The sequence below is a fragment of the Phocoena sinus genome, chromosome 2 (assembly GCF_008692025.1).
Source record: "Phocoena sinus isolate mPhoSin1 chromosome 2, mPhoSin1.pri, whole genome shotgun sequence".
Lineage (NCBI taxonomy): Eukaryota > Metazoa > Chordata > Mammalia > Artiodactyla > Phocoenidae > Phocoena > Phocoena sinus.
Window position 1 is genome coordinate 5,741,468 of NC_045764.1, and position 16,150 is coordinate 5,757,617.

General features: G+C 44.8%; 1 protein-coding gene across 6 annotated transcripts in view; it reads left to right on the forward strand.

The window, feature by feature from the left end:
- Nucleotides 1–11,699, forward strand: part of RSU1 (Ras suppressor protein 1) — a 198,485-nt gene extending 186,786 nt beyond the window's left edge. For 4 of the 6 annotated variants that reach the window (XM_032622318.1, XM_032622310.1, XM_032622309.1 and 1 more), the window contains one exon: nt 10,391–10,979. In XM_032622318.1, coding sequence (XP_032478209.1) covers nt 10,391–10,476 — 86 coding nt within the window. In that variant the 3' untranslated portion in view covers nt 10,477–10,979. Of the gene's footprint in view, nt 1–10,390; nt 10,982–11,640 lie in introns of those variants that run through there. The other 2 variants (XM_032622307.1, XM_032622312.1) reach the window with 2 other exon arrangements.
- Nucleotides 11,700–16,150: the final 4,451 nt, after the last annotated feature.

A 16,150-nucleotide genomic window follows, 5' to 3' on the forward strand; every position in this document is an offset into this window, starting at 1 on the left:
TATAGGCAAAAGAGACCTCTGTTAGGAACTCACGTTTGAAGTAGACCAGAGTGATGACTCTGAGTCAGGACTCAGCATTCCTTGGATTGCAAGAAACAGGAAGCGTAAGAGGAATGGAGATTATTTATTTTATACTATTAATAATCCAGCAGTACAGTAGACTTCAGGCATGGCATGATCAAGGGCTCAATGTCACTGGACTCCATTTCTCTCCATCTTTCAGTTCTGCTTCGTCTGCTGGTTTGTGTTCCAGGCAGGCTCTCTTCACAGAGCTCACCATGGCTGGCAGCAGACCTGGGCTCCCAATTCAACTCAAACAGAAAAGAAAGGACTTTTCTTCCCAGCAGTGTGCGCTGAGGTCCTAGGTCTTTCTCTGGTTGGCGCAGGTTGGCTACAGGCTCATGTACGATCCAGTTTCTGCACCCAGAGTAAAGGGAGACGTTTGAGACTTGAGTTGTTTCGACACCAAAGTTGGGACAGCATAGCCATTCACATCCAAGATGTTGAAGCTCTCTCTGTCCATTCCCTCACCTGTGAAATGGGGACAGGGAGAGTGCCTATCTCAGGGAGACCTGGAGAAGAACGTTCAGGCAGAGGGAGTAGCAAGTACAAACCTCAGAAGTGGGCAGGGGCCTGATTTGTTTGCCTGTGTGCTGGAGATTGGGAACATGGAGGGTAGAGGCTGAAGAGCGGAGAGAACTGGCCAGCAGCTGGACTGTGCAGGAGCGGGCCAGCCTTTGAAGGATTGTGGTGGCGCCACATTTATTTTCTCTGCTTCCACTTAGAGACGTAGTCCTATCGGGGCGTCCACAGAACTCCCAGCTGGGTCCTCACCGCCTTTCTCTGGGTAGTGCATAGGTGCCCACTGCTGACATCTACCCCACTGTTTGAGTCGCTGATCAAAACCACGCTCTTCTGATGGGCAGGGTCTCCAGCTTTGTTAATACCCTTGGCTGGCTTCCAGCCAAGTCCGGCTGGCCTGAGTTGTGCTGGCGTTATTTGGGGTAACTTCCCATGTTTCTGCTTTGCTTCATTTTGTGCTGATGCTATCATTTAACGCCTGGAGGGCAATCTTACTGTCTTTAAATTCAGGTTTTCGGGTGGTGCTTCACTCTCGCCCTGACTGTCCTATCTCTCCAGCCAAGTCTGTATTGGCAGGATATGAAATTTAAAGTGGGTTGTATGAAATGGACAAAAGCAATAATTTGTGATTTCTACAGTATTAACATCCAGCTGTCCATGTTAACGAATCTATTAGATAATTACTGTTTAGCTTGTGAGAGCCAGATTCAAGTTAGTGAATTTTAATCATTGTGTTTTCTTAGGAATAATTTTTGGAGGGATTAAATGCACATATAGAAATATTTTCTCCCTTCCTTGTATCTATAAGTAGGTTTGTATATCTGTGTGTATGCTACAAACACATAGACACATACATGGTTGGATGTCTCTTTTTCAGTCTCCACATACTATATCCCAAAATAATTCTTGTCATAAAAAATATTCCCCAACACTCCATGTCTGAAGTCTATTAAGGAAGTAGCTTGTTTAGAAAACTTACCAATGCCCTTCCTCTTGTTTCCTTTGCTTTTTAGTTTATTCTGTAAATTGCAACATTTAGCACTTTGCAGTTTAATTTTAAAGGATTACCTATTCTCTTAAATGCTTAAGCAGGGAAGCAAGTTGCAGTTATTGATTTTTCTCTGCATGTATTCTGTGAAAGCTGTATTTGCTCCTTCCCCAGGGAGCATACCCCCTGAACTGCATGCTTGCTGGTGACAGCTCAGACCTCTGATACATAACCAAAGACCTTGCCTAATATCCTTGCTACTGCTCGGGGAATTTTTATTAAGTAAAAGCATCATTAGAGTAGACAGGATGATGAAGTTTAATGAGCATCTTTTGTGCATGAGATTGTTAGTTTTGCTCTGCCAGAATCCTCCTTTCTCCCCTCCGTGGGGCAGAGAGCGAGTCTAGAATGTATGGGGTATTTTAAAAATCTGCCTTACATTTCGTATTTCTGTATAGCTTAATATCTGTCCTAAGCCAGCTACAGATTCCTTTTGGCTATCTATACAGATGCTGTTTACCACATGTATGTGGATAATTTCTTTTTACACTGTGTGTTGGGGGCAGAGAACGGTGACGGTTGTAATGGAGGCGAATGTAAAAGACACGTCCTGGTGTTAGTGAATTTCACGGAACCACCTCTGGGAGGTCTGATCTCAAAAAATCACTGCCTTTTGAATTAATGAGACTGCTCATGGGAATATGGTAACTGTTCTTTTTCTTTCTTCTTCTTTAAGACTCAGCAATTTGTGTGCTAAGGTTCTGTCACCGGCCCCTCAGAAGCTGCTAGATGGGAAAAATAAAGATACTGCAAATGCTTCTTAATAATGTAGGCTTCACACTCTGTCCACAGATTTATTTGAGGAGATTTTAAACTTAGCATCCTACCATAAGATTACAGATTAGACACAAAATGATTTCTCTCCGTTATTGTCACCGGCCATATACTTAGATTTTTCAAATTGGTTCTTTTCTTGGTCTGTATAAGGACTTTCCATGGAAACACCCAAAGCAACAGGAGGGAGGCATATGACATGAGCAAATGACTTCAGAACACCATATTGCACCTCTCATATACCTGGCATTCTGAAACATAATATTTACATAGCACACAATGTGTTGCCAGCAGCTGCCTTGAGTATGTAGAATACAAAAGAAGTGAAGTCCGCAAGTCCCCGCCCTCAGGAAAATGGTAAGCTGCTGAAGAGGACAAAACTGAGAAATCCGGAAAGATGGGAGACGAGAGAACTTCCGGCCTGAAGAGTTTGAACTTTGGAGCTGTTGCCTGGGTTTGATCCAGACCTTTTGCTAAGCCTCAGTTCCTTCATTTGCAAAGATAATACGATAAATCCAACTACCTTGGCTTGTTGTGACAGTGAATGCTGATTGCATGGTTACCATATTCACCGGGTGTCCTGATCCAGGTGCTCTACTGGTACTTGGAAATAACAGCCGAGAGCAGAAATCACCTTGTATCTTATGAAGGACTTAATGATGAAATCCCAATAACCCCCCTAGTATTTGGCGAAGGCGGAAACTGGAGCGGGGCGGGCGGCAGGGCAGAGAAAGCCGTGAAAGGCCGAAAGATGTGGCTGCGATCTGAGCTACAGAGAGGGTGGAGGCTAGGCGTTTCAGGCAGTAGCAACACAGACCAGCAAAACACCGAGACCAGAGGGGTCCTGGCTGACGGGAAAGACTAATCCCAGGCCTTAGATTGATTTAGTGTGAAAAAATTTCGCAGATCGCCTGCAAGGTAGACGGTATACAGATATGACCGTTTTCCAGTGAAGATAACAGAGGTTCTGGAAAGCTATGGGACTCTAAGGTTACTTAGCTAATAGGTGGCAAAACTCACACTCTGCCCACGTTTCCTACAGTCCACACGGCCTTCCTCCAGACCAGCCTTTCTGCACTCGGACGGTGAGCGAACAGAGGGAGATGAAGGTGGGTTAGTTAGGCGTTACATGGCACGTTCTGTGGCTGCTCTCGGATCCAGTGGGTAGCGGATGCTGTTTTCCACGCATAAACCGAGGAGAGAGAATTCCGTCAGTCACGTGTAGGACGCATTGGAGGAAGGCAGGAATCGGTATCAAGGAGACCAAGAAGGGGGAATCCCCTGGCATTCCAGTGGTTGGCACTTGGCACTGTCACTGCGGGGGCCCGGTGTTCGATCCCTGGTTGGGGAAGTGAGATCCCACAATCCCACAAGCCACACGGTGCGGCCAGAAAAAAAAAAAAAAAAGACCAAGAAGGAGGACCTGTTATAATAATCTAATGGCCATGTGGTATAGGCCTATTTTAGGGTAGAAGAAAAAGAATGAATAAAATCATCAGATGATGGAAAAAAGAGCAAGTACCGTAAAGCAGCTTGTTAATCCACTGAGTCACAAACCTTTTGAGAAGCGGATGAAAGCTGCGTTCGCCTTCTGCTGAAAAATGCACATACAGCTTTGCTTGGAGCGTCAGATCCTACCCTGGCCCTAGGCTGAGACTGAAAAAAGAGGCAGGTGCCAAAAAGACTTCATCTTTTTGATCCTGGAGGTCTGGAGACTTCAGAGGGACAGACCTGAGGAACTGGGCTAGGGAGCTATTGTACGCATTTGGTTGGGTATAATAGCTAAATGTCCTAGTGGGAATTAGACGTAGCAGGGGTTGAGGATGGTGGTGACTTGGAGGGCTCCTATTCAGAGATGATCACCGAAGCTACAAAATCAGATGCTCTTTCTAGGGAGGAGGATAGAGAGAGCTAAAAGCAAAACCACAAGGGCTGCAGAATTGTTTGGAGAAAGAGTAAGGACCAAGATAGTGCGTTGGAGCCAAGGGAGGAGATTTTTCAAGAAGGAAAGACATGGTCCCCAGTGGTCTTCATTACTGCGGCCATGAAGCGGTGTGAAGGTCTGCAAGAGACCCTTGGATCCAACAGAAACAGTAAGACTCAAATGGATTTTTTTTTTCCCAAAATGAAGATGGCCGTATTAAATAAAATGCACCTATCAGTAGTAGAAAAGCATACATATCGTACTACTCAATATGGTATCTGTTGAGAAATTCACTCTGATTCTGGTGGGCTGGAATTGTTTGCTCTGCCATCTTAGATGTCATCAGGCAGGGGTGTTGAGTTGTGTGGAGTTTCAGGGGGCCAGTGCGCAGGCAGCTCTGACAGGATGCCTCTCCAGTGACCAGTCTGGTGACCTCTGCTGTCCATGGCATCATTTCATGATGATTTCTCCAGAGCTGGTCTTTGGCTGGGATTCTGCAGATGGCAGCTCAGGGCAGGGCCCGCTCCCACAGGGACGAGAACGAGAGCCCTTGTGAGCCGAGCGATGGTGCCTCTTTCATCTCCCGCAGCACAGAGCATCCGCAGGCATCTCACCTTGGAGGAGACCCTTCAGCAACAGAAGCCTGTTCATCAGACACCTGAGCGTAATTGATCCTGTCCTGTCACTTTAGATGGTTCTCTGTTCATTTTTCTGCCCTCCTTGAACATCTCCCAGTTATCCTCTGTAGACTTCAGATTTCAGGGGGCAGAAGATTTTCCAAGACCCTGTGCCACAGGTTCCCTCCATATGCTGAGTGGATCCCTTGACCCACCAGTGGCTGTGGCCCATCAGTGACCGTGAGCCGGGTTCCTCTGTCAATGCTCTCAAGCCGGCACGGTCAGATTTCAGTGCCCGCCAGAAACCTGCCCGAGAAAGGATCTCCCCACAGGCTCATGGGGGCAAAGTCGATCCCAGCTGTGCTCTGTACCTGCACAGAGCCAGGGTCTGAGAAGCAGGCGGAACTGGCCGGCACAGCCTGAGTCGTGGGCCTTCGTGAGAGGCTAAAGGAGCAGCTGCTGCTCTGGAACACTTGCTCTGAAACACCTGCTCTGAGCCCGCACACACAGGACCGTGTCCATGTCTGATTAATCTCTCTCCACGAGCCCTGCAAGGTAGCAGTTTTCATCATTTTGCAGATAAGGACATCAGACTGTGACAGAGGTTAGCTTCTCAATGTCACATGTCCTTTGGGGCAAACGGTGCCGGAATGCAGAGGCAAGTGAAGCCCCAGGACTGTTCTCCAGAATCCCCCATGCAGGATGCCAGGGCTCCTGTAGGGCGGGGCGGGTACTATCTGAGCAGGGCACTGGGGGGGATGTGCTCATCCAGAAAGCACCGTGTGCCACGGTCTGAAGGGTAGTTGGGACTCTTCCAAGGTCGAAGAGGTGGAAGGTACGTCATGAGAGGAGATATGGGGTGATCAGAGGGACGGAACTCCATCCTAAAGGCTGTGGGCTGTATTGATCTATCCTGTTTTCCACTTTCTCTATTTTCTGATGCTTTGGCATCTTGGGGGTCTTGCTGTCTGGGGAGACTCCCAAGCTAGCTCATTCCTAGAGGAGCAAACAACGCATCTGTTAGCGCATCTTTTCGTATCCAAGCCAACCAACCCCAAACCCCTATCCTAACTACCTCTTTTCTCTAACCCACATGCACCAAGCCAGTATTCCCCATGACCCAGACCCAGGTACTGGATAACTAGAGATCACTTCTTTAGCCCTGGGCTCTGAAATTTTAATCAAATCATTCACTTCTCAACTCACTCGTACCCTGCCTCACCCCTTCCTTTTTGTGAAACCACTATAGAGGCTCTAGGCTTTGCTCTCTCCTGAGCGCCTCTGCCTCCTAACCAGCCCTTGTGCTTCCCCGTGTGGCCCTGCACACAGCTGCATGTGACAAAATGCTTTCAAAGGCACAGACCTCTCCGTCTCCTCCCTGTCACCTCTATGAATTAAATCCTGGGGACATCTCAGGCATGGGCCATGACTCTTAGCTTCAGAGTATGGAGAGAGCCAGTCCCTTCCTGTCTCATTGTGGCAGAGAGGGGACAGTTGGCCTGCCCATTTCCTCTCCCTCTAGTGGAAACAGCACCCGTTTTTCCTTGGGGACACTCCTCTGCGCCCTCTCTGCGACTTAGTTTTTAACTTTTCCTTCTTTTCAGTGAATTATTATCCCAGATTTTTTTTTTTTTTCCCCTGCTGAAATTAAGCAAAATCCTCACAGACAGCCCCAGAGAGGCTCACTTACTGTATCGGTTCCCTATTGCTACCGTTAACATATGACTGATCGTTTTTTTGGGTTTTTTAAAAACTTTTTATTTTATATTGGAGTGTAGCCAATTGACAATGTTGTGATAACAAATTACCATGATATTAGAGGCCCAAACCATAACCAGTGTACTATGTTACAGTTCCGGGTGTCGAAGCCTGAAAGTTTAGGCGTCAGCAGGGTTTTGCCCTTCCAGAGGCTCCAGGGGAGAATGTGTTTCCTTGCCTTCCTAGGGTCTAGAGTCTGCCTGCATTCCTTTCTCCACGTCAAAGCTGGCAGCTGAGCCTGTTCTGGCCCTCCAGCCCCCCCCCTCTTAAAAGGACCCTTGGGATTACTTTGGACCCACCCAGATAATCCAGGATAATCTCTCCATCGCAAGATCCTTCACTTAACCAGCTCTGCAAAGTCCCTTTTGCAATATAAGGTAACATATTCACAGGTTTCAGGGATTTAGGATGTGGACATTTCGGGGGGCCATTGTTCTGCCTGCTACACTTACTTAATTGCCTGGAGGCCCCATGGCTAATAGCTGGTGGAACCCAAGACTGGGGACCCTGAGATGCTTGTCCTTACTGCTCTGCCAGAGCCACGTCTCCAGGTAGGAATGGCCGCTCTCGTGTATCCAATCTACAGATGAGAGTCAAGTGCCGGCTCTCACCGGCCACACAGCTGGAGGAGGGAAAGCGTCCCGCAGCGCAGGGCAGAGTCATCCCGGCTTTGCTGGTGACTCACAGAAGAAGTGGGGCAGTGCATTTAGCTCTGCCTTAGGTGCCTTCTTCAAAGAGGATTCGAACCTTTCTTCCACAGATGCTTGGGGATTTGGCGTCGATAAAAAAATACCGTATTCTTTTTCAGAGGAAAAAGCCTTAGAGAAGTAAAGTAATCATATAATTATCTTCTTTTAATCACTCTGACTGTAACCCCACATCAGTCTTGTTTTTCCACAAGCCCTCGTGGGCCACGTCCAATAGTCCTGTCCTGGTGCCAGGCTCAGTTCACCACCGTGGCCACCCTGTGAGAAAACGCATCATTTTTTAACAGATGAAGAAACTGAGGCACGGTGGGGTGAGGCTTGCTAATCATTTGCCCAGAACGAACAGTTCGTAAAGTGGCAAAACGAGGATTTTAAGCATCAAGTTCAGGACTGCTATCTCCCGTCCGGCCCTTTGTAGCGAGTGGCTTGCTGTGTAGCCCCAGGAAGGCCAGGCACGCAGTGGGATCTGAGTCCAAAAAGGCAGGCGTTGAAACGTTGGAACATTCCAGTTCCTTCCTGGAAAGAGGAGCCTTGCTGAGTCCCGAGCAGCTTTTGCACCGCCTCCTGAAATGACTTTGCTGGATTACCGCCGTCAGGGCCCCGCGACACTGCCACCCTCTCTGGGAAGGCTTCCGTGCCTGCGTGTTCAGGATGTGGTCCCCAGCAGGCCTGCATCAGGTCTTTCATCTCTTCTCCCTCCTCTGACCCCTTTATTTCTTTTGATATCACTTTCCCAGCACCTGAGTCTTGCCGGGTTTCCAAATTCATGAGCGAAGGAGTTGTGTTTCTGCAGATTTTTGTAATCCTTCACATCTGATGCTGTCTGCGAGTAAAAATGTGTATACTTTTTTCCTTTATGGGGATAAAAGTTTAGAAAATAGAGGAGAGACACGTGAAGCTGTAAGAAAGCGGTACCGTGGGAACAGGTACTGAGACCATAGGTGCCTGTGTGAATGCACAGGACAGAGGAGTCAGACCTTGGCTTCGTGCCAGGTGGGAGGAGCTTGGAGCACATCCCGCTGGAGCGCTAAGCCCCTGCTCTTGAGGGAAGCGGCATCCTAGGAGGAGACGGGCAGACGCTATGAGAGGATAAGCTTGTCTCAGAGAGTGTGTTGGTAAAGGTGAGGAACGTAAGGGCCAGCTCTACTTTGGCTCAGGGTTTCCTCTCCCTGTCTGGCGTATCTGGGAGACATGCTGGAGGGGCAGGGGAAGGGGTGCACAGGTTGGAGCCTCCCACGTAATGCAAGGTAATCTTCCTGTCTCAGGATCCTTAGTCTCACCTCTGCAGAGTCCCCTTTGCCCTGTAAAGTTCCGGGGGTATTAGGACAGGGACATCATTGGGGGTTGAAGTGGCAACAGTGGTGAAGCCGGACTGGCTGAACCTTCCTTTCTGCCTAAACCAATGTTTCTTTCCCTGGATCCAGGAACCCCAGGTGTCCAGGGCACAGAACCAGCCGCTCTTTTTAAAGTCTAGGGGAGGGGGTCCTGTGTTGGTTTGAAGATCCGTTTTCCTGGATGGCAGGTTCTCTTGGGGAGGAAGATGTTTCCGCTCAGGGGTGCCGGGGAGGACTGGGCCTGCCTCTCCATTCAATTAGCCAGAAGTCCTCTAAGGGAACTTCTACAGACTTCGAACGCTGACTTGCAAGTGCTGATATGACCCATCTAGGACATGTGGTACCTCCTTCACCCTCCCCTTTACCCAGAGAACGTTCCCAGCACCTGGCTGGACTTAACATTCTTCAGCTCGTAGCTCTGTCTGCTGCCACATCCTGCATTCTAAACTTCTTGGGAGCAGAAACCCATCTTCATGACCACTGTTGGTAGATGCTGCTTGTTACTGCTTCTGAGGAGATGCTTGGAAGCCTCTGGAGAAGATAGACTACGTCTGACCTGTCAAAACCCAGTGTCCAGCTTTCCCTAAGCGTCCAGTCAATTGGACAGCTCCGAGCACCAGGTCCCTCCCTCGGCCTGTCAACCACAGCGTCGGAAGAGCATCAGTATGTGCCCAGTGCAGGAGAGGGTGTCGATTCCCTGCGTGGATCCTAGAACACGGGACACCTTGTACAGGAAGGTCAGTCTTCGTGTCCGCCCTGTTCAGTTAGCATAAGGCAATCGCACTAAGCGGGGTCAGACATTGCCTTCCCTCGGGAGGCACTGAGACACCCACCTGCCTCTCTCAGCGACACAGTTATATCAATAAGGGGAGTTAAGGTTGAGCTGTATTTATCGTAGGGTGGCTTTTAATTTCGTTTAATCAGAGTTACTCATAAATTACCGATTAATGACTACCTGCTGTTGGGTTCCATCCCCTCAGCCGCGGAGCTGACTCCGCTCTGCGATGGATGCCATGGCTGTAATTATAGGCTACTTTGTCAACATTTAATCAGCGGTACTTATTAACATGGCATTGGTGGGTGGTCACCATCCCAGCGCCATCCATCACGGGTGAGCAGCTAGCGAGGGCTCGGACACCATCGCTCTCTGTCACGTCACCCGGCCCTGGGGTTCTCGGGCCGGAATGCTGTTCACTTTGCACTAAGTGGACACTCCATCATTTCAGTTCGGCCCAATTTCTGTCACTGTCGACTTCAGCACTCGTGGCCTGTGGAGCTTCAGTCCGGATTGGCCAGGCTAGGCATCATGGTTCCCCTAGTCCTGGATCTCTCTCTCTTTGCTGATTTCACACTTAGCCCAGGGAGTGTAGGATTCCAAGAGACTTGTCCAGAATTGGACTTCATGGCATGGTGGGGAGAGAGAGAGAGAATGTGTGTGTGTGTGTGTGTGTGTGTGTGTGTGTGTAAGACAGTTTATAATTCTTAAATCCAGCATATGACCCAGAGAAAACAGAAATGACATTGTGGTGTTCTTTGGCTTCCTGAATATTCCTAGAGATGAATCTGTTGATGAAAACGCTGCCAGTAGAAGCATATCTTGTGTTCCCAAGGTAGATCTCACAGTGTCCCCTCCTCTCTCTTTTCAGCCTCTACGGCAGACACATGCAGGCAAACCCAGAACCGCCGAAGAAAAATAATGACAAATCGAAAAAGATCAGCCGGAAACCCCTGACAGCCAAGAACAAATAAGGGGTTGGCATGGGCTGGACTCCTGATTGCTTCTCTCCTTATTACTTCTGTTGTCTCTTTTTCTATCTCACAAACGAATACTGTGTGTGTGTGTGTTTTGTTTTTTCTCTTTCTAGCGCTTACCACCGTACCTTTTAAATTCTTTTGGTGGGTGGTAGATTTTTCATAAGTTCTTCAAGCCATTTCCATTTGTTTCCTTGAAATTGCCAAAGGCAGGCTTAATTCAGCTGCAAATTCCATATGAGGCACCGCTTTCAGCTCCTTGAATAGATGTTCACAGAGTTGCTTATTATGAAAAGAATAATTAAAACCATGTAATCATTTAAATGCCACAGTTAACACTGTTTATTCACATAACTCATTATTTTTGCTTTATTAACAGTTCTCCTTCACCACTGAGATTTTATGTCAACTTCCAAATGATTTTAATAAAATCTTGACTTCGTGTCACATGTTGCTTCTTGAATAAAAAAATATCTGACCTTGGGTATACCCATTTTCGTTTACTTTTTCCCCCAAAATGATCTTATCTACTTTTATTGGTTGTCGATGATAAACTCTGAAACTTTCCATGAAAGAAATGCAGCATTAAATCAGAGTTAGTTTCTTCTCACATCGATTTGTCAGTTTTTTTTTTTTTTTTTTCCTTTGAGGACTGTTTCTAAATTAGGAAGGAGCAGAAAAACAAATCTCTAGGAGATTTTGCCAAAGGATTTTGGAAAGCAGCATTGCTTAGCTGAAGGAATGGTGACTTCTGCCAGTGGCTGGTCGACAAGAGCTGTGAAACAGAGAGAAAAATACTCAAGTGTGTTTCTTGTCACTGCAGAAAATCTGCTCATATCAGAGCATCCTCCTAAGTGACTGTGATGATGCCAAAGAAGTTGTGTAAATGTGCACACTCTATACCACACCCAGTGTAGAAACTGCAGCGGCAGAATCATTAAACAAGTAATTGTTTACCTCTGTGATAGGCAGCTTTGCTCTTATCTACAGTAATATGTATGTCAGTGGAAGCACATCCAAGCAGAATGTTTGTGCTAAAGGGACTGCCAACCCTGGAATGTCTTAAAAGGTGTGTGAAGATGTAACATTGTCTCAGATGGATTGTCTGTATCTACCCCTGCATCTTCTTTTCTCCATCTCACAGCTGAAACCCTGAGACCAAGACCACTGGAACACAGAAAAAACCAGAATCAAAACACAGCCGAAAATCCTGAGTTACTTAGGAAAAGGATGCATTCGAATCACAGAGATCACTACTGAAGGTCTGTACTTCTTCTTTCTGGATAACTTCCTGATAAAACATTCACCATGGGAAGAAGAATTCCCAGGTGCCATCACCTGTTTGGGAATTTAGTTGATGTAATTTTTCTAGGTGCAGTCTTTGCCTCAGCCTGAATTTTGTTAAATTTTTTTTAGCTTGTGAAATTACAGGAGGAAGAACAATACCTCTACTATGGGTGATTGGAAAGACTTCATCTAAAATTAAACTAGCAACAAAGCTTTAGTAAAACTACCACAATATAGTCTTCTGAATAATTTTTTTTTTAAAGATGAACACTCTAGATAGACATATGGGCAATACACGAAAATTCACCGGGAGGAAATATCCCCAAGAACCATGGGGGAAAAAAAGGTCCAGCCTTACTAGTAGTCAGAAAGATATAAATCAAAGCAAAAATAAGACAGCTTGTAACAATGAGAAATGTGCATATATTTTTTAAGCTAGTGTTAAGTGCTAGAGGGAGTCATATGAGATAAACATTCTTATACGCTGCTATTGGGAATATAAATTTCTCTCCAGAAAGGTGGTAGGAATTTAATGATAACTAGCAAAACTTTAAGATGGGAAAGGAGGGTTAATGGTGTATCCACATGATAAACTTCTATGAAGACATTAAAAATTATTGAACGATATCTAGGGGCAAAGGGAGATAATCATATCCAGTTAAGTAAAAAAAAAAAGTCACACTTAAAAAACTATATGAGTGGTCCCAATTGTGGAAAAAGGAAATTGTGTTTATAATATGTATGCACAGAAAAATGGAAATGGACTTGGATTTTATGGCTGATAAATTATTTCTGTATGGTAGGTTAAAAATTTTTTAATTCCTTTTTATACTTATTCTGTACTTTAAATTCTCTGTAATCGGCATGTATATTTTTATAATCAGAAAATATTAAATATATATCTTTTCAAAATAGAATTGGAAAATATCATGTATGTAAGTGCAAGGCGTAATGTAAAATCTCAGGGGGGTTTTCTGCTTTTTCTTTTGCCACCAGTGTGTTTTCACGTCTTTTCATACAGTCTTTTTGGTTACTTGATAACTGGATTTACAAAATATCTACTTTTCAAAAGGTAGCACTTTTTTTCTCCCAGTCTTACTGTGATATAATTGACAAACACTGTATAACTTTAAGGTATACATTATAAATGACCTGACTTAGGCATGTTGTGAAATGATGACCATGGTAAGTTTAGTTAACGTCCATCATCTCGTATTAGTACCCCCCAAAAAGAAAGTTTGTCTTCTTGTGATGAAACCTCTTAGCATCCATTCTCTCAACAACTTTTAAATATGCAGTACAGCAGTGTTACGTGGTATCCTCAGTACTTAGTTATAACTGGCAGGTTATACCTTTTGACCACCGTCATCCAGTTCCTCCAGCCCCACTCCCTGCCTCTGGTAACTGCAAATCTGATCTCTTTTCCTATCATTTTGTTTTTTAGATTCCCACAAGTAAGTGATCATACAGTATTTGTCTTTCTCTGTCTGCCTTAACTCGCTTCGCATAATGTCCTCAAGGTCCGTCCATGTTGCCACAAACAGCAGGATTTCCTTCTTTTTATGGCTGAATAATATTCCATTTATATAAATATAACACAATTTCTTTATCCAGTCATCCTTCGACGTTGTTTCTGTGTCTCGGCTGCCATGAATAATGCTGCTGTGAATGTGAGGGTGCAGATATCTCTTTAACATAGTGTTTTCATCTTTTGGATATATTCCCAGAAGTGGAATTGCTGGATCATATGGTAGTTCCAGCTTTAATTTTTGTGGAACCTCCCTAGTGTTCTCCATAGTAGCTGTACCAATTTACAGTCCCGCAGACAGCGCACAAGGGTTCCCTTTTCTCCACATCCTCGCCAACAGTTTTTTCCCTTGTCTTTTGATGATAGCCATTCTAACCAATGTGTGCTGATTGTGGTTTTTTTTTTTTTTTTTTTTTTTTTTTTTGCGGTACGCGGGCCTCTCACTGCTGCGGCCTCTCCCGTTGTGGAGCACAGGCTCCGGGCGCGCAGGCTCAGCGGCCATGGCTCACGGGCTCAGCCGCTCTGCGGCACGTGGGATCCTCCCGACCGGGGCACGAACCTGTGTCCCCTGCATCGGCAGGCGGGACTCTCAACCACTGCGCCACCAGGGAAGCCACTGATTGTGGATTTGATTTGCATTTTCCCTGCTGATATTGAGCATATTTTCGTGTACGGTTGGCCATTCATGTATCCTTGGGAAAATATCTATTCAGGTGTTTTGCCAGTTGTTTAATTGGATTATTTGTTGCTATTGGGTTGTATGAGTTATTTATATCTTGTGGATGTTAAGCCCTTATCAGGTATATGGTTTGCAAACTTTTTTGCCCGTTCCATAGGTTGTCTTCATTTGTTGACGGTTTTCCTTTGCTGTGCAGAAGCTTTTTAGTTTTGATTTAGTGCAACTTGTTTATTTTGTTGCTTGGTGCTTTAGTTGTTATATCTAAAAAATTATTGCCAAGACCTATGTCATAGAGCTATTTTCCTGTGTTTTCTCCCAAAAGTTTTAGAGTTTCTGGTCTTATATTTAAGTTTATACATTTTGAGTTAAATTTGGTCAGTGGTATAAGTTAGAGCTTGTATCACTTCATTATTTTACACAGGAATGTTAGTTTTCCCAGCACCATTCATTGAAGAGACTGTCTTTTCTCCACTGAGTATTCTTGGCTCCCTTGTCAAATTTTAGTTGACTGTATATGCATGGGTTTCTTTCTGGACTCTTGATTCAGTTCCATTGTTCAATGTGTCTGTTTTCATGCTAGCACCATACTGGTTTAATTATTGTAGCTTTATAATAAAGGTTGAAATCAGGAAATACGATGCCTCCTGCTTTGTTCTTTCTCAGGATTGCTTTGGCTATTTGGAGTCTTTTGTGGTTCCATGTAAACTTTATGATTGTTTTTCTACCTCTGTAAAAAAAAAAAATGTCATTGGAATCTTGATATAGATTGCTTTTAATCTATGTATGGCTTTGGGTAGTATGGACATTTTAACATTAATTCTTCCAGCCCGTTAACACAGGATACCTTTCCATGTTTTTTTTGTGTTCCTCAGTTTCTTTTATCAATGTCCTGTTTTCAGTGTAGAGATCTTTCACTTCCTTAGTGAAACTTATGCCTAAGTATTTAATTGTTTTTGATGCTGTTGTAAATGGGATTATTTCCTTTACTTCTTATTCAGATAATCCATTATTATTATATAGAAATTTTAGTGATACTTTAAAAATTTTATTTATTTATTTTTGGCTGCGTTAGGTCTTCGTTGCTGCACACGGGCTTTCTCTAGTTGTGGCAAGTGGGGGCTACTCTTTGTTGTGGTGCATGGGCTTCTCCTTGCGGTGGCTTCTCTTGTTGTGGAGCACGGGCTCTAGGCGCGCGGGCTTCAGTAGTTGTGGCTCGCGGGCTCCAGTAGTTATGACTTGCGGGCTCTAGAGCACAGGCTCAGTAGTTGTGGCGCACAGGCTTAGTTGCTCCGCAGCATGTGGGATCTTCCTGGACCAGGGCTCGAACCTGTGTCCCCTGCATTGGCAGTGGATTCTTAAACCACTGCGCCACCAGGGAAGCCCTCTACTGAGTTTTGTATGTTAATTTTGTATCCTGCAGCTTTATAGAATTCATTGATTAGATCTAACACTTTTTGTGGAGTCTTGAGGATTTTCTCTATATAAAATCCTATCATCTACAAAGAGACAATTCCATTTGTTCCTTTACAGTTATGATGCCTTTGTTTCTTTTTCTTGCCTGATTGCTCTGGCTGAGACTTCTTGTATTATTATGAATACATGTGGTGACAGTGGGCACCCGTTTCTTGTATTTGATCTTTGAGAAAAATCTTTCAACCTTTTACTGTTGAGTATGATGTTAGCTGTGGGTTTGTCATATGTGGTCTTTATTATGCTGAGATTTGTTCCTTCTGTACTTAACTTTTTAGGAGTTTTTATCATGAATGGATGTTGAATTTTGTCAGATGTTTTTTCTGCATCTGTTGAGTTGATCATCTGATTTTTTTCTTTCAGGCTATTAGTGTCATATATGACATTTATTGATTTGTGTATGTTGAACCGTTCTTGCATGTCAGAAATGAATCCCATTTGATCATGGTGAATGATCCTTTCAGTGTGCTGCTAAATGCAGTTTGCTAATATTTTATTGAGAATATTTACATCTATATTCATCAGGGATATTGGCCTGCAGTTTCCTTTTCTTGTGTCCTTTTCAGGCTTTGGTATCAGGGTACTGGTGGCCTCATAAAATGAGTTTGGGAATGTTCCCTTCTCTTGGATTTTTTGGAAGAGTTTGAAGAAGATTGGTGTTAATTCTTTTTATTATCAGTAAGTATAGTT